Raw genomic sequence first — 21,658 nt, 5'->3', positions numbered from 1 at the left:
TTCAATATACTAATTGAACCATCGAAATCTGCTACTTTTTGGGTTAATTAATCCAATAAAACTATTGTCCAAAATAAAGATAAATCAATAATATCCGATCGAAAAATTAGTAAATAATAATAAATATATGCAATATAAAACACCATAAAAATTCAATGGTAGAATTCTACCTAGCCACCAATACCAAATTTAAGTATTTTTTTTTTAATTTTAACTTGGTACGTCAAAACAATTCCCCAATGTTGGTGCCATGCCATTCACGAAATTGTAGGGTTGTTTGAGAATTTTGGGTTAACTTTAGTCTCAATAGTATATTGCTTTTCTCCCCCTTTGGTGGCCCAGGATTTCGCTCTTCACCTAACCTAACCATCCAAGAAGAAAACCATGGCCCGTGATTTTGTTGAACAGGTTTTAGCCTCGTTATTTCTTCTCCTTTACAATCATGGGTTTATCTTGTTTTCAAACATGTTGGTACAGCACTATGGAGACAGTTCTTCCATCAATGTCATGAGAAAAATCATGAATCAAAATATTAAATAAATTGCTTCAACCAGTTGAATAAATAACTAAAAATGGATCTGATATTTATAAAATAATTATGGGATTTCTTAAAGAAGATAGCCAAGTGGGGACCTCCATTTTCCAAAGTGGATCAAACTTATCATACCAAGAGAAACTGTATTGTCAAGCAAAGCAAATCCCTCTCCAGAAATCACTATCCCCCACCCACCAGCCAATCTTTAAAAAAAACTTCGTCTATATTGTTTTATATTTAATTATTTTACTTAAGTAAGGTTTTACTTGATTCAAAAGCTTATATTTATGATTTTTTATAGTTAAATTTAAATATTAAATTGAATAGACTTAAATTTTAAACTGTTGAACTTATTCAAGATGGCCTGTGCCTGTAGCTTGGACAAGTGTATGCATGATAAAACAGGCAAAATAAGCAGAGCATCATCATCAACATTTTTTCTTCTCTTCTTCCCTGTTGATTTCCACCTACCACCCTACTGGACTTGCGAAAAATCAAAGCTTCTCTCAACCTTTCTAAGTGCTCTTCTCTCCTACCTTTTCCCTCCATGCTTCTCCTGGAATTCGTGGATTACTTTTTACCAACACTTGAACCTAACATGATATACAGCCGCTAACTGTAGCTTCCATTGCATTCCTGTCCTCATCTCTTTACTTACTCTGGTTCTTTTTCCAGTTACCTCTGAGATTCATTTGTTCTATCAGCAACTTCCTGAATACTCCAAAGTTCAAAGGGAAGATATAGCCTGTTTTCATCATTTTTACCTGTTTTCCCCCTCTGCACCAAACCCCGTTTTCCTTGTGTTATTTCCTACTTGCCAGATCTTTGTTGGCAATCAGCATCGAGCAAATCACATTTCTAGTCATGGATTCTTTCAGTACATCATCCGGTTTCCGTTTCAACCCAAATTCAAACACCATTGATGACACTGATCGAGATTCCGGGTTCTCGGGCATTCTCGAAATCTTTGTTCATCATGCAAGGAATATTCATAACATTTGTATCTACGACAAGCAAGATGTTTATGCCAAGTTCTCTCTCACCTATAACCCTGACGATATCCACTCAACCAGGATCATCGTTGGAGGTGGAAAGAATCCCGAATTCAACGAGAACCTGATTATGAAAGTCACTCAGATCGACGCTGTCCTCAAATGCGAGATTTGGATGCTTAGTAGGGCCAGAAACTACTTGGAAGACCAGCTTTTGGGCTTTGCTTTGGTCCCGATTTCACAAGTTATCGGCAAAGGAAAAATCACACAAGATTATAGCTTGTCTTCCACTGATCTTTTCCATTCTCCAGCAGGAACTGTCAAATTGAGTCTTTCTTTGAAGACATCAATGGCTCTCAATTGTCAGTCAACGACAACCAACTCTTCGATATCGGCAGAAGTTGTATTACTTGACCGGAAAGGATCCGAATCCCAAGTTATTTTAGACCCAGTTGAGTATTCCAGGATAGAATTTACCGACATCAATATTGTTAGGGAGAATAAGCAAATGGTTTCACAGTACTTCGATGGTTTGGATTCAAGGCCAGGAATTGGTTCATTCCTTCAACTCGGTGCCTCTCATCAGCATGCCATAGATTACGAAATGACGGTAAATTCATCTGAAGAAATCCATGGAGGATCCGTTTCTCCCAACCGAAGCCTACAAAATTCTGGGTTTTTGAGTTCAACAACAACAAGCCTAAGCGATGATCGCAACACAGCTGACTCGAATGAAAAGAAGAGTCGTCTCGGTGGGGAGCCATCGAATTCTCTCAATGCATCTGCCACAATTGAGGCTAATCCCAGCCCTGGCGGTTGTCCCGATACCCCTACTTCGAAGAAAGGAAGTGAAGTTGGAGACGAGAAAGAGCCGAATTATTCCAGCAAAGAAGTGTTTTCAGCTCCACTGGGGAACATCAATTTGGAGGCAGAACAATCGGCAATGCAGCAACAGATAGTAGACATGTACATGAGGAGCATGCAACAGTTTACTGAGTCTTTGGCTAAGATGAAGCTTCCCATGGATCTTGACAAGCCTGTACATGAACATCGTGGTGATTTGATTCAAAACAATAGCAAGAAAATAGAGCATGACAAGAAGAAAGATGGGTCCAGGGTTTTTTATGGTAGTCGGGCATTCTTTTGAACCACATATTTCTGCAACTTTTAGCACACATGAAAAAACCGAGAACTACTAGTTTTGACATCCTCGGTGAAGAGTCTAGTTTTCTCTGTAATTCACTTGTTGATCCTTGAATTGACTTAAATGTTGAGTTTTGTAATTTATAAATTGTATCATCAGGTGAATAACCGATGAATTTGTCTGCAGTTCAGTTGTTTAAATACATATAGTAGCATTTTCATAAGTATATTAAATAATATATTAATTACCAACAACAAGTTGATTTGATAAGTATATTTATCCAATTTAACTTGAATCTATTTTCTTTAAAATAATTTTATTAAAATTGTTTTTATAAATAATGTTGTGAAGAAGTAATGATTTGGTTTGATTTATTTTGTAGAAATAATGATTACATTGATTTAGTGGCATGATTGTGGAAATATTTTTATAATTTTGGCTTAAGATAAAATCAAAGTGCTTAGGAGCACCGGCATTCACTTTTTATACGATTTATGCGTATTATGATTTGAATGATAAAAAAAATAGTGCAATATAATATCTTCCAATTAAATCTCTTTGTGATTCTCTTCTTCTTTCCTATAGAGTAATTAAGAAGAAAATAAAGAGTGAAAGTTGTTTGAAAAAGCAGATAAAAACAAAATAGAGATGCGATTAGAGTACGACGATACTTTGGGGGGAAGGAAAGAACGAACACTGTTCCCCAAAGTGACGATCAATGTGTTGAAAAAATGCACCCACTAAAATTCTTCTGCTGCTGTGGGACACTTGAATTCACCCACTCCCACAACCATCCTTGATATTTCAAATACAAATACGAATACCACATTTGAAAATATGATCAAATGATAGTTTTAAATATGATATGATACATCTTGACTTTAAATACATGATTAAATATATCATACTTTTATTATAATTTCATATTTTTAAAATAAATAAATAATGTATATCCATACAAGTATAATTAGTTTAATCAATGCAATATATAAAACATACTTATAACACGTCATATCAAAGGAAATCCGTCTTACAGATTTGTTTTATCTGTTGAAGAATTTGGAACCCAATGGGTCAACATGCCATCAATTTCATTTATTTATTGTACCAATGATGTTTTAACACATCATTACCCAATTTATTATCATGATCATAATTTTGGAGGTCATGTGAAATTCCTTCATACCTACCAAGGTAAGTGGGGCTCATCTTAGGCTTTCCATTTCGTATACACTTCTTTTACCTAACACTAAGCTTCATTTTGTTCATGTACGAATAACATAGAACGATAATATCTATTATTGATAGTAGGAATTGAATGATATTAATGATTAAATAATCATTGTTTTCGGGTTCAAAATCCATAATTTGGTTCTAGTTTAGAATTTGAAACCTTTGCAAATGATTTTTTTATCACCATACTAATTACGGTATTAGAATTCTTAAAAAGGTTTTATTTTTAGAGAAATATGTTGGGCTTCGGAGAGCTATCAATATATTGTGAAAATCATAGTTTGGCCCAACCTTTCTTTAAATACAAAGCACAAGGATGCTTTTGGGTTCTAGTTGCTAGGATAGGATGGGTATTAAGACCCTGTACGAGGTAGGCTTGGCTTGTCAGGTTGGGATAGCTTTTGTCCCTTTATCGGTCTTCCTTTTTTGTTTTTAGTTTATTACAAACGTTTTACTTTCAACAAAAACAAATATAAGAATAAAATAAACATATACTTTTTTTTATTAATTTAGTACATGATTATAGGATGATATTTATTCGAAAGATTTTTAATTATTTGACAACGAATGTTCAAACATTCTTATATATATCGTGCTTAGATTTATGATTTTAAAAAATAACAATTATCTCTTTAATTACTTAATAACTTGATTTGTGTAAAATAAATATATACTATAAGAGCGGTAAAAGGGGTACTGTATAAACGGCAATCTGTGCTAAATATGGAGAATTCTCAGTCAACAGAGGGCAAGAGAGGCAATTGGCTTGGCCAGCGAATTCGACAGTGGAATGAGGAGTTGCCGGGCAATGTAGGTTGCGGATGTCGACCCGGAAGAACGGATAAAACTAATTTAAGTTATATAGACTATATTGGAATAAAACTATGATGTTTTGATATATAATTAGGTAAACTATATGTATGGCCACTCCATTATTGTTTCTTTTCATTTTAACATCAATTTTAAAATTTTGTCAATCAGACGATTTACCTATTTAATTATGTTAATCAAGTCACAAACCGTTAACATTTTGATGAAAATGATGATAAGCCAACTAACTAAAATGTCATAATTATACATTTGGTCCATATTACTTATATATTCTACTAATCTAGTCATAGTTCAATTTAAATTAATAAATTTAGTCTCCAATCAGATTATAATACATCAGACAACATAATTAGATGAAAATTAAATGAAGATAAAAAAAGCAGCAGGCGAGGGAGAGGGATTCAAACCCAAACCTTGTATATGTGAATCAATGCCTTAATCACTAAGCTACACCACATAATTGATTCTAAATTGCAACATTTTGAATATAATATATTGTAACACCCCAATTTAGGGACTAAATTTTAGAAAATTTAAAGTATTGAATTTAATTGTTATTTTGGAAGAAATTGAGGATTTAATTATAAAATCGTAAAGTTGGCAGACCATTTTAGGAAGTGCAGAAATTCAGGGATCTAGTCATGAATTTACCCATTTTTCTTATGTGTTGAAAAATAAACTCCACTCTCTCGTATGTTTTCCCAAAATGCTTCCACATTTCCTCTCCCCCGTCAACTCCTTTGACTCTGATTTCTCCACCGTCCGGCCACCATTCGTCGATCTGAAACCACCAGTGTAATCGTTGTTGACCGGTGAACAAAACCTATCAAACCTCTCGTTGTGAATCGTCGTCGTTCGCCGTAAAATTCAACTCAAAGTTTCAAAGTTTTTAAACTCCACAGCTGTGAAAATTATCGATTCGTCATCGATCGTTGCTCTGTTTTCGACACCTCTTGTACCATTGTGTTCCTTGTATCGTTCCGAGTCCACTGGTGTCCTTCTTGTCTCTGTCGTCGCCGGCGCATGAAGGGGTGAGAAATATCAAGTTTCCGACGTTTCGAAATTGAGATCTTCGTCATTCAAAATTATGAACTGAGCTTGGTAAATGTCTTAAAATCCCTTAAAATAATTTTAGAAAATTTTATGGAATTTTTTCGACCTTCTAGGCCTCCCCACGTGCCGCCACATGCCACCCCCTACGAGTGGGCTTCGTCTGGCAGCCTGGGGAGTGTGTTGACCGGTCTGGACTAAGCCACCGAGCTGAGCGAGCCGTTTGGACCGTTGACTTTGACCAAAATTTCAAAATTTCCAAAAAGTCATATTTTATGTTTTTCGACGTCCTGAGTCCGATTACGAAGTCCGTTTCGCCAAATTCGAAGCCGGTAAGATGTTTTTCACTGATTAATCACCCAATTCGATCCGTTTTTCGCAATTAAGCTCCGTTTTTTATGAAATTTCTGTTGATATGTATTTGAGGAATTATTGGAACGTTGAATTCAAGTTTGACGGCGATCTAATAGAGTTTAAATGGTCGATCGGTATGGCATGGAAATTGAGGTAATACATTACTACCTTTTCATGCTTTATGGGACATGTTGGTATTGATAAATGCATGAATGGAAATGTTTGGTCTCATCTGTGAAGTTAATTAATTTTTACACTCGATCCAAATTCGCTAACTGAATATGGCTCAGATGATTAATATAAGAAACTAGAGGACCATTAGAATTAAAATACAAGTTCTGTGATTAAGTGATAAAGCAATCAACCTTGGATATGTAAATTATAATTTATATCATTAAAGGTTAAATGCCAAAGGTGCTTGGATGAGAAATTAAGAGAATACTTCGGTTAGGTGAAATTACGAAAATACCCTTATGTTGTAAAAAGACAAGAATTGACCTTGGAAGTTGGATAAAAACTTTGTAAAGACATATTGAGTTGATGAAACTACTGATGTGCATAGAAAATACTATTTTTGTTTAAAAAATCTAGATAATCGATTTCTAAACCCAAGATAGCTTGTACAAGATACTAAAAGTTTGAATTAAATAATAAGATCGGACAGAAGGAAATGATTGAAATACATTGGATCTATAAAATGACCAAAATACCCCTAGAATGGAAATGACCCAAGAATATCACCAAGCCCAGAATGAATGGATATCCTCAAGCTTTGAAATGACTGGAATAACATCGATCATAAAATGACCAAAATACCCTTATCCTAGACTAAGTAAATGTCTTGGATTAATTAAGGAATCCAAATAAACATAGGTGCTATACTACCCTTAAAAGTTATGGAACACATCTTAAGTGAGTCAATCAACCCTAATGTTATGTCAATATCTGAATTGCATAGATACCACTTTAATCCTTGTTTTTCTCTTCAAGTTTGGGTCGATATTAATTCTGGAAGTACTCACTCAGCTCAGCTCAGCTCAACTCTAGAGCGCATTCGGTACTAAGAAGTGGATATTCTTTAGACAAATCAACCACAAATATCAAATTGAACTTAACGAAAATACAACATGTATCAAAATTCAAAAACTTCAGAATTACTCTAGAAAACTCTAAAGTAACCGGGATAGACTTGACTACTAAGTGAACTAAGTAAACTCAATGACTAAGGATTAAATAAGTGATTTGGATGAGTCTGGGAATGTTAATGAACATACATGATGCACTGTCCTTATGAGTCATGAACTACAAATCAAGCACTTCAGCATTTCATGATATCGTGGAAGCGTGGAAATGAAATAAAGACCATTGGAAGATCTATTCAACTATGATTTCGAAGATGATCTATAGATAGAATTTTTTGTATTAAAGAGTAAATACCCTGGAAGGACAATGAATTGTCCAGTCGACAAGCATTAGTGCTGGGAACTATTTATCTCGAGTTGTTCGATAATCCGATCAATCGACATAGATTGTAAAGGTCCTGAATCTTCGTTCTTCCTTATCAGCTCAAATCACTCTGGTCATATCTGAAAACACAAGTAACTCAGATGTAAATGATTCTGAATACCCTTCTGATTATGTAGAGTTTTTGAAAAATGTTCGAATAAGATATGATCATGATAAATCACATTCTAAATAACTGATGATTCCGTCAGTTAATAAACTATTCCAATAGTGATTCTAACTTTAGACATTCTATCGATATATTAATATATGTGTTTCTCTGCCCAATAAGATTATCCAGTAACTCTGAATAATATCTGAAAACTATAGTGTGTTCCCTAATCACATGAATGTTTTATCTAATTTCCGATATGAATTTGGTTCTGATACATCTGAATTTTATTCTGATTTCTGACCTGGATTCTGTTCTGATATCTGATCTGAATTCTGTTTTGATTTATGATATCTCTGTTTACTGATGGAAAAATATTTTATTTGGGGGGATTATTGTTGGAGGAAGTATATCTGCAGGCTCCTCGACTTTGTGCTCAGGGCCTTACTGATTGTGCAGGGTGTATGATTTTGGGGAACCTATATGAACAAATTGTGAAAGCATGAGGGTAGTGTTATGTTTTTAAAAATATATTTTAAAAAGATCTGTATCTTTTCACTGGTTTTGCGGGAACACTAGATAACCTATTATGATCTCCTGAATCCAAACATCCAAATATTTCCATCTGAATTGAATATTATCTGTTACTACCTGAGATATCAATGAGACCTCAGCTCAGCCTAAAAATCTGTAGATAACAGAACCAATAAGGAAATATAAGTTTATCTGTATCTGCACGTTCTTCAGCATCATCTGGTAGTTATGTATTACTGAGTTTTTTAAAAGCTCACTATGTTGCTCACATTTTCAGGTTAAAAGAATTGTATCATTGCATCTATCGACGTCAGTAAGGGAGTTCTTCCGGCGTTGTTTGCAGAGTATGATACATGCGATTAGGGGACATGTAAATTGTATTTTGTTTTATATACGAATCTAAAAATATGTTTTGTTTTTTAGTACTGATAAATTATTTTATGAGTTTACATGTTTTGATAAAAGTTTTAAATTTTCTAAGATTTTTACGGTGGGTCGCTTCGGTGGCCCTAATGTAACACATCAGATCGGATCAGGTTACACGTATCGGTATGAGAGGGTTACAATATATCATTCCAAAGGAATTTATGATTTACTTTGAAACCTCTTATCTTCTTTATTTGTTGGTCGAGTGTTTTCTCTTTTAACAAACTGAACCTAAATATACCAAGCAAGAAATTAAAGAAAGCATTGAGAATCGGAATCTCTAGAATTTCATTGAAGAATTTTCTATTGATGAACCGGAATAACCCAAAACCATCTTTATCTCATCCAAGGTTTTTTAGAAACAAATTCAGATCAATTTACTCCCTAAAATGATTTCAATGATTTGGGATATTCAGATTCACCGACTGAAAATTTATTTTATTTAATCCAGTTGTGTTGTCAAAGTTATAAGTTTATGTGGGTAGAAACATAGCCTTCGTGGTGGAATTCAACATCATTGGTTAGCAATAAAAATTAGGGTGACACATTTAGGGGGAATTCTTTGATTACTTCATAAGAAAAGTCTGGAGTTGGAGAAATTTTATAAGGCGTTCGAAATTTTATTTTTTAAATATAGTTTCATGTAATGCAATCATGTTTTTAGCTTAAAATAGTACTTAATTGATATTAAATAATGTTTTTTTTGAAAAGGAACAATAATCGAGTAATCACGTATAATTTGTAATAAAGATTAAAATAGTATTTAACTGATATTAAATAATATAACTTTTATTATAGTTAGAATTTCAAAGTATCTTATTCTTAAAAAAGAAACTTTTTATTTGATTTTTAAATAAAACATTAAAAAAGAATATAGTATGAAGACCAGTTCCCAATGAAAGAGTAGTGAGTTTGACAGGATCCAAGTTCTCTCCCTTCGCATTCGCAAAGTAGCTAGCTTGCCCTAAACGTACCCACCTACCATTATCCTGCTGCTTTTGACTTGTTGACTCATGGGAAGCCATAGTTCCAAGTTACACAGTAATTCAACTGCCACTAGCTTTCCTTTGGAACAACAATGTATGACCTTATTCAGCAATATGCCCTTACTCTTTTCCCTCCAAAAACAACCACCTTTTATTTTTACTGTTTAGATTGCTCGTGAAAATTAACATCCAATACAGAAATTACACGTCGGATTACCCAACTTTGTTTCTGACATCGCGTGCTCCCACTTGCTGAAGCTCACTACTCACTCGAGTGACGTCCATCACCATTAACATTGAACACTCACAATCAATCACATGTCTTCATTTCACCTCAGTAAAATAACCCCTCTCACCCTCATCTCATATCGACTGCATTCTCTATTATTGTCTTCAGATTGAAAATGAAAGATTACCTCTGGCTTATTATCTGAACCTCTTCTTCTTTTTCGTTTTTGAGATATTTAAAGTGAATGGGTCATTACATTTATACCCTGGCCTTGAACCCTAAAGACGTGACATTTCAGTTGTCTGTAACACAGCGCTAAACTTTGCGAACTGCTACGCCTAAAGCCTTTTCCTTGTTGAGTTGTGATCCATGAAAACAGTAAACTAAGTACCGGAAACGATCAAGATTCGAGAAAACTTGATATTTGTGATTTAACAAGCATGGAGAAAACTATATTTATAAGAGAAAATCGTTTCAGTGATCAAAAATGTCTTATAATATACGATTTTAATTAATTTTTTCCGGATTTTTCAAAATGACCAACAAAATCATAATGCGATCGCTAATTCGCAACGCGATCTCCATTACCGCAAATTCGCGTTGCATTTCGCGTTGCGATAGTTGGAAATCGCGTTGCGATGATCTACAGTGTCGTTGCGATTTTCTCAATTCGCAATGCGAATAAGTAAATCGCAACGCGAATTGGGAAAATCGCAATGCGATACTGACTATCGCAATGCGATACTTACTATCGCAATGCGATAATACAAAATCGCAACGAGATACTAACTTTCGCAACGCGATTCTGACTTTCGCAACGCGATTTACATAGCGCCATTCGTATTAACGCGTATTTTTTTTTTCAAATTCCAAACACGAATTTTTTCTTAATAAATCGGAAACTGAACCGTCCACAGTAATCGCAACTCATTACCTCAAACCCAAAATCACAACACTCAGTCCCATCTCCATCTCTCACTCTCTACGGCGAAATCCGTCCCCATCTCCGAAGATTTCCGTCCCCATCGCCGGCGAAATCCCTCACAACCATTCACAGTCAAAAATCCCTCACAATCATTCAGAAATAGAAAATCAACCTCCGAGGGTTAGTTTTTTTTATTTTTATTTTGAAAATTTTACATTATTTTAGGTTTTTCATATTGAGATTGATGATAAGTTTACTGGTAATTTCAATAATAGATTAACCATTTCACTTAGATTTCTTATTAAATTCATTCGATTACTGCCAATACTGCTAAACTGTTTAGCCTGTGAAGTTAGTATTTGTCTTTGTTTTGTCTTTTGGTTGAAGTAATGCAGAAGAAGAATAGTTTCGAGAATGAAAATCGCAACGCGGAAATAACTATCGCAACGAGAGAATCGCAACGCGAAATAAAAAACGCAACGCGAAACCAAAAATCGCATTGCGATTTTCATTTCGCGTTGCGATTCTCTCGTTGCGATTTTCATTTCGCGTTGCGATTTTCATTTCGCGTTGCGATTCTCATTATCTCGTTGCGATTTTCATTTCAACCAAAAGACAAAACAATGTTGCAAATTTTAGTTTCAAGAATAAACTACTATTTATGTTTATTGTTTTTGGTATATCTTGACAGTGTAGTTTTTGGTATATCTAACTTGGTATGTTTATTGTTTTTGTAGAAATTTTTTTCGGCTTCATTGACATTAAGGAATAAAGTTAGCCTAGCCACTACAATTGCTTCGAAGCTTTCACATGCACAAAGAAAATTGTTTGAGGAAACCTGCTTCGGGCCATGGCTGAGAGTATAGCATCCGGGTGGAGATGCTAATTTGACCCATTTGTGGCTTCAGACCATGACTAGAGATCTACCCGACAGTATACAACGTGGTGAGAAAGAGATATGGTTTCATTTTCCACCGGCGTATACTTGTTTTGGGCGGAAGGAGTTCTGCTTAATCACTGGTCTACGATTCGGACACGATGATGTAGGCCGGTACACTCGTCATATCACCCGCCCATCATGGTTATCCAGGGTTTTTCCCGATGAGTCAATAGAGAAGCCGAACTTACACGTCGACGACATGAAGAAATTGTTTAATAAGAAAGATGGTTTTACTCGGATGAATGACGTCGATGTTGTCCGAGTATGCCTTCTACTACTTTTGTATGCCAGCTTTTTAGGCAGAGAGGCCAGACAACCTATTCCTCAGGAGCTAATATTGGTAGAGGACCTAAATGCATGGAATCTGTTTCCGTGGGGTTCGTATATATGGAAAGCTACCTGGACTAAGTTGTCGTCTGCCTTTGATGACCGCAAAAGTTTGCGGGGCGATGGGTCGAAATACACTTTGTCAGGCTTTGTTTGGGCCTTTAAGGTAAGAATTTCTATATAATGTTTTCAAAATTATAATTAATTATTAACAATTACTAATGTTATTATTATATTGTTTGTAGATTTGGATATTCGAGGCCTTTCCCGCTATGAAGACATATGCAATAAAAACTTCAAATGATATTCCCAGGGCTATTTCCTGGAAGAGGAAAGTCTGTTGGATTGGGAAGACTTAATACCATATGCGACAATAAATAATGTAAGTTAACACAAATACTATCATATATAAACAAGTTATTAATAGTAGACGTTTAACTTTGTTTGAGTTTTTATATTTTTAGGAGGCCAACATTCCATTAATGAGACTGACACCCACGGAGGCTGAGCTTGCCACTGATTGGTGGCAAGCTAGTCAGCGTTTTCTTGATGGCACGAATGATGAGCAGCCTCCACTTCCTCCACTTCGAGAGCCATCACATCACCTCACCTGATCGACCCGACTATACACCTCTACAATGAGAGCCATCACCTATCCGTCACATCATCGAGCCTCTCTCCACCATCACTCATGATAGGCGACCGGCAAGATGCCACGACTTCTATCTCCCTGTTCTCCACCTCCACGGGATGAGTCAAGGGAGTTACGTGATGAGGTCAATGCCTTGCGTGAGGAGATCGGTACTCTACGCGATAACGATGGTGCATGGCATGTGGAGGTCAATGCCTTGCGTGAGGAGATCGGTACTCTACGCGATAACGATGGTGCATGGCGTGTGGAGGTGTCTACTTTACGTGGTGAGGTTGCCGCTCTAAGTGAGATGTAGTATCGTTGCAGAATGAGGTTCATACTCTGCGCAACGAGGTAAGTTTAAGATTTTCCATATTTAACTTGATGATAAATTTACTCGTAATTTCACTTAAATTAACCATTTCACTTAGATTGCTTAGTAAATTTATTCGGTTGCTGCCAATTCTGCTAAATTGTATATTCTTTAACACTGTGAAGTTAGTATTTGTCTTTGTTTTGTCTTTTGGTTGAAGTTTTTGAAATATTTGTCTTTGTTTTCACTGTTTAAATATCATGTCCGTTTATTTATTGATATTTGTATTTAATTATTTAGCGGACCGATAAGGTGGATGCTTTACGTCGGGTTTTTCTTGCACGACAGAGTTCACGCATCAGACGGCGTACACGTGCTATTAAGTCTCCTTATACCCCAATAGTGCGAAGACACCGCAAGAAGAAGCCCGACTCGCCTGTCATCCCTCAAAAGTCCACTCCTATCGTTGAAGAGGCCCTATCATTCCTCGAGAGTCCCCTCCACCGTTCAAGAGGCCACTGTCATCCCTCAAGAGTCCACTCCTATCATTGAAGAGGCCCCTATCATTCCTCGAGAGTCCCCTCCCACCGTTCAAGAGGCCACTGTCATCGTTGAAGAGGTCCCTCCCACCATTCAAGAGCCCGATTCACATGCGTCATATGTAAGATTCTTGAGAAACCCTCTTGAGAAACCCTCTGACGTGCCGGACATGATGGATTCAAGTTGGCTCGTATGAGTTACCGGCCAGTACCCATACCGGTATCTGAAGTGGAGAGGAAACAACTACGGACACAATTCTGGATAACACCCTTTGGGCTAAGACCGCAGTTGATTTTTATCTACATGAGCGAAGCCAGGGGTGTTTCACTGACATATGCAAGCTCAATGATGATATCTATTTGTTGCTTGATCGGTCTTGGTGGGGCGTATTATTAGGGGTCGAAGACAATGGCTATTTCGATGGAGGGGTAAGTCTTATATTTTTCTTATATTTTAATTTGATTATTTTTTGTAAATTTATGTAAGTTACTAATATATGTCTTTTTTTGTAAAACAGCATATCGATGCGTGGGTCACGTCTTCTAATAATAGGAAACTCAAGGAAAATAAAAGAATACACGATATACAATTATGCCGACGTCTTTTAACGCCGTTCACTTGAAGAATCAACGAGATGAATCATTTGCGTTGGGCAATGGACAAGCTAAACTTTATCCTGCATGGTGGGAGGTCGATAAGGTTAATGTTTATTTTAGATTGAGTTTAAAGGTATTCATAAATAAGTGCGCAATGAATGAATTATTACTTATGATTGTAGGTGTTTATCCCTTTTTGGAACGTAACCATTGGCTTCTCGTCGAGCTTCAGATCCCATCCTTAAGGCATAGTATATGACATCATATAAATACATAGCATTGGCTGATTTAAGAGATATTATTAAGGGATGTAGCTCTTATTTGGCTAAATTCTTGGATGTGATAAATTTTGGACTCGTTTTGGAAACAAGAAGCCAAAGAAGCTCAATATTACAGTTAGCAGAGACGAGACCGCACCACAACAAACGAAAGGACCCAGAGGGGATTGTGGTCCTCTCATGCTTGGTGTTGGACGTTTGATCACAGGAAGTAAAAGTATCTACCTCCCACCGATATAGATAGCTGCAGTAGGCTTGTGGTTTCGACATTATATGGCTAGATCGATATATACGGAGACGCTGCCTACCTGCATCCGCGTTATAAAATGTCCATAAACAATTGGTATGTTTATAGGCTTGTGGTTTGAAAATGTTTGGTTAATACCTAGAATTCAATATTTGCTGTTGTAGTTTTAGATGTGTAGAAAGTGTTGTTTGAGCAAATGTTTGGTTTATGCAGGAATCTCAGAAGTGAGCTGCGTGAAAATGATAGTACTATCGCAATGCGAAATGAAAAATCGCAATGAGAGAATCGCAACGCGAAATGAAAATCGCAACGCGAAATGAAAATCGCAACGAGAGAATCGCAACGCGAAATTAAATTCGCGTTGCGATTTTCATTTCGCATTGCGATTCCCTCGTTGCGATTTTCATTTCGCATTACGAAATTAGCGTTGCGATTTTCATTCGCATTGCAATTCTCTCGTTGCGATTTTCATTTCGCATTGCGATAGTAATTTCCGCGTTGCGATAGACATTAAGATGATTGCCTATTAAGTGATACTGAACATCATAGCAATTTTCAAACTCAAGTTACTAATACATGCCTAACTGAAAATGTTAAAAGTTCACACATAAAATCTACATAATACAACGTTTTCATTTAAAAATCACCTAAGTTAACAGTCCCAAAAGGTGAAGCCAGTTGTGATTGGGATTTTAAAGGTGATTGCGATTTTGATTGCCTTTTTCTTGACACCAATGAGCTTTGGATTTGATGATGATCCATATTTTGGTAGAGGAAAAGATGATTGTGATGGCACTGGTGATCCACATGTCAACCTTGTATGACCCACATTCCTGGCACCGACTACATGTCGATCTCTTCTTCTCTTCACCATTAGACGGTATACGATCGTGACTTTTTGGTCGGTCAGGTAGCCTTCTGTCCATGACTGGTGGCAAAACTGTTTGTAAGTCATCTGGTATGTCCCACTCAGAAGGATGTGGAATAGGGTAGACAATCTCGGCATAAGTCTGTCGATATTCTGTAGTGTAGTAGTCCATAGCGTATGTTCTTGAATCATCTTGGTTTAGATGAAGAGCAACTTTTATAACATGGCCACACGGATAACCAGATGTTTGCCATTTCATACAACTACACGTCCTTGCATTTAGATCGACAAGCCCATTTAAGTTATTATCCAGTACTTCAAACAAAGTGTTTGAACTTGGTTCAACTCTCCATGACGTTGACTTCCAACACGTTTCGTTATCTTTTTTTCAGTCCATGGTGTAACACGATGTTCCATGTTCTATAAATTTAAATAAATAATACTTAGTAAAATATATGATAAGTTACGAATTCAAAGAAATAATACCTGCATGGTTTTTTTTCTTGTAGTACCACTGTTGAATAGAGGCTCGAAAAAACTCCATTAACATAGTAAGGGTAATTTCCGGGAATGACGACTTAGAGCATTGATTGATTCTGCACTATTAGACGTCATGAAACCATATCTTGCTCTAAGTTGATGTACTCTTGACCATCTTTCAAACCCGACATCTTCTAGTGTTTGAGCACACTGAGGCAAAACACATCTTAAACAATTTATATGCTTATTGAAATCCACTTCCCGATAGCCTTTACAACCTTCCAGTATGTCCATTTGTGCTTTTTATACCAGCAGACTTTGATTTTAGATTTCTATACAAATGAACACCACAAAGTTCATGAAAAGCATCTGGGAAACACCTTCTAACAGTGTTGTCAATTGAGTTTTCCCTATCGGATATGATTGTCAGATTGCTAATAGGACCTATGCAATCCCTAAGATGCCCCATAAACCATGTCCATGAATCAGAGGTTTCAGATTTGCCAACCCCGTAAGCTATTGGCAATATCCCATTGTTAGCATCCATGGCTACTGCTAATAAGTTTACTCCAAGGTATCGACCTTTCAAATGTGCTCCGTCAACTAATAACTGGGCGCATGCAAGTAATAAACGAACGAATCTACAAAATAATATACACAAAAATAAATCATTTAAATTTGAAATGCATGTAACTAACAGAAATGAGTCAACAAAATTATATTGATTACTAACCGCAGCACCAATGGCGATAAACAGCAACTCAAAGCGTCCATCTCTATCTGTTTTGATATGAGTTACCGACTCAGGATTTTTCAGCTTTAAATTGTGACAATAAGCCGGCAGTTGGGCAAACGATGCTTCTGGCGACCCTCAACAATTCCAAGGAATAACATTTGGCTTTCCAAGCTTGAGAATATGATATACTAATCTTGAACGAGCATTCATGTCAGTCATAATTTCATGTCCCCGATATACCCTGCCATTCAAAACATAACTTAGCCAGAAAACCACCCAACACCTTTTTGTTTGCCTGTCTAGGTTAGGAAAAACTTGGGTTCTTGAACATGTATGTTTATCAATAAAAGTCCTAACTTGAAATATTTCGCAATCTTTTATCCTCTGCAATCATACGCACGTACAGTTTTGTCAATCATACACCTTGTTCGAAACGATCTTTGCTTGATTTGTTAACTTTTAGTTGATAGCCATCTTCTACACATTTCGTATACAAAGCTATCTTCAAGTCTTCATTTGTATCAAAACAATCATCTTTCTTGATACGAATAACTTTTGTGTAACAATCAACTGCTTTCTTTGCCAACTCTTCTTCCGGTAGCTGAGTAATTATGGCATATTCCAGTATACTCCGTGGCATTTTCTTTTCTTCAGAGACTTTTCTTCTTCTTTTTCTTCTTCAGGATTATATGAATTACAGAATGGATGTTCAACATGTTCATTCACAGTCGTAACTTCCTCCTCATTATCATCAACAACATCTTCCTCGGCAACGGTGTTTCATCATCAAAATTCGGGTATTGACCAATATCAAAATCATTACACAGGGTCTGTTTCTTCTCTGAAACATCATCAAAATCCGAGTATGACCAATATCAAAGTCCAGGTATTGACCAAGATCAAATTTCGAATACTGACTAGTACTCACAATTTTTCTCTTGGCTCATCATCGTCTTGATCAATACGAAACCGAAATTTGGTGCTGAAGTTGATTTGGATTTGGATTAGAGAAAGGTTGTGGGTTTTGAGACCCACTTAGTTGATTACTACCCGCTTGACCAAGATCAATTTCGAATACTGACTAGTACTCACAATTTTTTCTCTTGGCTCATCTCGTCTAATGGTCAATACGAAAACCGGAATTTGGTGCTGAATGTTGATTTGGATTTGGATTAGAGAAAGGTTTGGGTTTTGAGACCCACTTAGTTGATTACTACCCGCTACTGACCCAACAATACTACTTCTAGGTTCAAACATACAATGTAACATCATCACTTGAAACATTAATGTAAGCAATGAATCGTTCAACATCTTCATTGTCGGTTAACAAATAAACTTTACCATTTCTCTGATAAGATAGCCTAAATCCACTTAGGGCTCTAAATTCAATTTCTTTGAAACACGTAACATTAGAGTTTCATAAGTTAACTTCTTTAATGACAGTTTTAGTTGAAGATTCATGGGTAAAGGCATATATTGTAAACACCATGAACATTCTCCCTGACCCTCCAAAACACAATCTATCCAAACATGATCAACATTAGATTATTTCATGGTTGTAAATTAATTTACTAAACAAACGAGATGCGAAACTAAGACTTGTTGCCGGATGGGGAAGGATGTCGTTGGATAGGAACGGATGTCGCCAGAGAGAGTGATAGATGGGATGGAATGAGTTGCAATTTAGGGATTTAGGTTATGAGTTGTTGCTGCTGCGTAGTATATACACAAAAATTTGGCTTGCGAAACTAAAACCTGTTGCGAACTTTGAAACTCGCATTGCGATTCTGTATTATCTCGTTACGAAAGTCAGAATCGCGTTGCGAAAGTCAGAATCGCGTTGCGAAAGGCAATCATTTGACCATCGCAATACGAAATGCAAATCGCAACGACAGAATCGCAATGCGAAATGAAAAAGGAGTATATATGTTAACAAAACTTGCATTATTTATTTTTGTGTGCACTTTTAACATTTTCAGTTAGCCATGTATTAGTAACTTGAGTTTGAACATTGCTATGATCTGTTCAGTTGTTATCACTTATTAGACATTCATTTGACTATCGCAACGCGAAAATGGCTATCGCAACGCGAAATGGCTATCGCAACGACAAAATCGCAATGCGAAATGAAAATCGCATTGCGATTTTCTCGTTGCGATTTTCATTTCGCATTGCGATTTTCATTTCGCATTGCGATTTTCATTTCGCATTGCGATTCTCTCGTTGCATTAGTCAGTTTTGTGTTGCGACAGTCTGTTTTGCCTTCTACATAATACAGATTGAAAATCAACAAATCAACTATTACATTTCAACACAAATGAGAATTATGTACACATCAATATAACAAATCAACATTTACAAATCATCTTTTACAATCAATTAAACAATCAAAAATAATAATAATTCTTATTTCTTCATCAATTATTGAATCAATGAATCAACAACTTTGTGACCCCGTACATCCATTTCACGCAGCTCACTTAAGGATTAACCTGCAGAAACCAAACATTTGTTCAAACAAGACTTCCTACACATCTAAAACCTACAAACAACAAATTATTGAATTCTAGGTACTTAACCAAACATTTTCAAACCAAAAGGAGTATATATGTTAACAAAACTTGTATTTGACTTACCAATTAACAATGGACACTTTCATAATGCGGATGCAGGTAGGCAGCGTCTCGAATATATTGCTCTAGCCATATAATGCCGAAACCACAAGCCTACTGCAGCTCTATCTCTATCGGTGGGAGGTAAAAACTATGTGCTTCCCGTCATCAAACGCGTCAAGCAAAGGCATACGAGAGGACCACAATCCCCTCTGGCTCCCGGCGATTGCTGTGGCGCGGTCTCGTCTCTGACAACTGTGACATTGAACTTCTTTGGTTTCTTGTGTCCATAATGAGTCCAATAATTAATCTTATCCAAGAATTTAGCCAAATGAGAGCTCCATCCCTTGAAAATATCTCTCAATCAGACAGTGATATGTATTGATCATGCTGTCATACACTATTATCTTCAGGATGGGAGCTGAAGTTGGACGAGAAGCCAGTGACGACGTTCCAAAACAGGGATAAACACCTGCAATCATATAATAATTCATTTATTTGCGCACTTATTTATGAACACCTTTAAAAAATTTAAAAAATAAACACTAACCTTATCGACCTCCCACCATGCAGGATAAAGTTTAGCTTGTCCATTGCCCAACGAAAATGATTCATCTCGTTGATTCTTCAAGTAAACTGCGTGAAAGGCCGCCGACATTATTGTATATAGCGAATTTTTTTTATTTTTCCTAAGCTTCCTTATTATTAGTAGACGTGACACCTACGCATCGATATGCTGTTTTACAAAAAAATACATATATTAGTGAATTACATTAATTTTTAAACAATTAATCAAATCATATATAAGACAAATATAAGACTTACCTCCCCATCCAATAGCCACTGTCTTCAACCCCTAATAGCACACCCCACCAAGACCGATCAAGCAACAAAAACATTTCATCGTTGAGTTTGCTGATGTCAGTATAACACCATTGGCTCCGCTCATGTAGATAAAAATCAACTGTAGTCTTAGCCCAAAGGGTATTATCCACAATTGTTTCCGGTAGTTGTCTCCTCTCCACTTCAGATACCGAAGGGTACTAGCCGTAACTCATACGAGAGCCAACTCTCATCCATCATGTCCGGAACCGGTGGGGGTTTCTCAATACTTCGATATATTACCCCATGTGAATCGGGCTCTGGAATGGTGGGAGGAACCTCTTCAACGATGACAGTGGCCTCTTGAACGGTGGGGGGGGAATCTTGAGGGAGGATAGGGGCCTCTTGAACGATTGGAGGGGACTCTTGAGGGATGACCGGTGAGTCGGGCTTCTTTTGCGGAGTCTTCGCACCATTGGGGTGAACGGAGACGTAATAGCACTCCACGCCGTCTGATGCGTGAACTCCGCGTGCAAGGAAACCCGACGTAAAGCATCCACCTTATCGGGCCGCTAAAAAAAATTAATACATAATTAATAAATAAACAGACATGATATTAAACAAAGACAAATATGTTTCAAACTAGCATTGTATTCACCCAAGTCATTATTCTATCATAGTTCACAAAATGCTCAGATAAGATTCCAGAAGTAAGCACTTATATAAACATTTAAAAGGACAACATATATAAACATTCCAGAAGAAGAATAGTTTACTTTCGCAACACGAAACTTAAAATCGCAACGCGAAAATGACTATCGCAACGCAGAAATGGCTATCAAAATGCGAAATGAAAATCGCAACGACAAAATCGCAATGCGAAATGAAATCGCAACGACAAAATCGCAATGCGAAATGAAAATCGCAATGCGATTTGTGTTTCGCGTTGCGATTTTGTCGTTGCGATTTCATTTCGCATTGCGATTTTGTCGTTGTGATTTTCATTTCGTATTGCGATAGCCATTTCCGCATTGCGATAGCCATTTCCGCATTGCGATAGTCATTTTCGTGTTGCGAAAGTAAACTATTCTTCTTATGCAAATTGAAACTTGAATGGATTGCATTACTTCAACCAAAAGACAAAAACAAAACCAAAAACAAATACTAACAAAAACAATTTAGCAGTATTAGCAGCAACCGAATGAATTACGAGTATGAAAAATCTTAAACTTATCTCGTTGCGTAGAGTATGAACCTCATTCTGCAACGATGCTACCATCTCACGTAGAGCGGCTACCTCACCGCGTAATGTAGATACCTCAACACGCCATGCACCATCGTCTTTGCGTAAAGTACCGACCTCCTCACGCAAGGCATTGACCTCATCACGTAACTCCCCTAACTCATCCCGTTG

General features: G+C 36.6%; 1 protein-coding gene across 1 annotated transcript; it reads left to right on the top strand.

The window, feature by feature from the left end:
* The first annotated feature begins 951 nt into the window (after window positions 1-951).
* On the top strand, window positions 952-2,856 carry LOC120211324. Its single transcript, XM_039209891.1, has one exon. The coding sequence runs from the start codon at window positions 1,400-1,402 to the stop codon at window positions 2,672-2,674; it is 1,275 nt and encodes a 424-aa protein (XP_039065822.1). The 5' UTR covers window positions 952-1,399; the 3' UTR covers window positions 2,675-2,856.
* Window positions 2,857-21,658: the final 18,802 nt, after the last annotated feature.

The sequence above is a fragment of the Hibiscus syriacus genome, unplaced genomic scaffold (assembly GCF_006381635.1).
Source record: "Hibiscus syriacus cultivar Baekdansim isolate YM2019G1 unplaced genomic scaffold, ASM638163v2 tig00000715_pilon, whole genome shotgun sequence".
Classification (NCBI taxonomy): domain Eukaryota; kingdom Viridiplantae; phylum Streptophyta; class Magnoliopsida; order Malvales; family Malvaceae; genus Hibiscus; species Hibiscus syriacus.
The sequence above is the reverse complement of the archived record's forward strand: the minus strand, read 5'-3'. Positions and strand labels throughout refer to the sequence as shown.

What these genes read in the sequence shown, in the direction of transcription:
- LOC120211324 (XM_039209891.1), top strand. Translation starts at nt 1,400, where the DNA reads ATGGATTCTTTCAGTACATCATCCGGTTTCCGTTTCAACCCAAATTCA.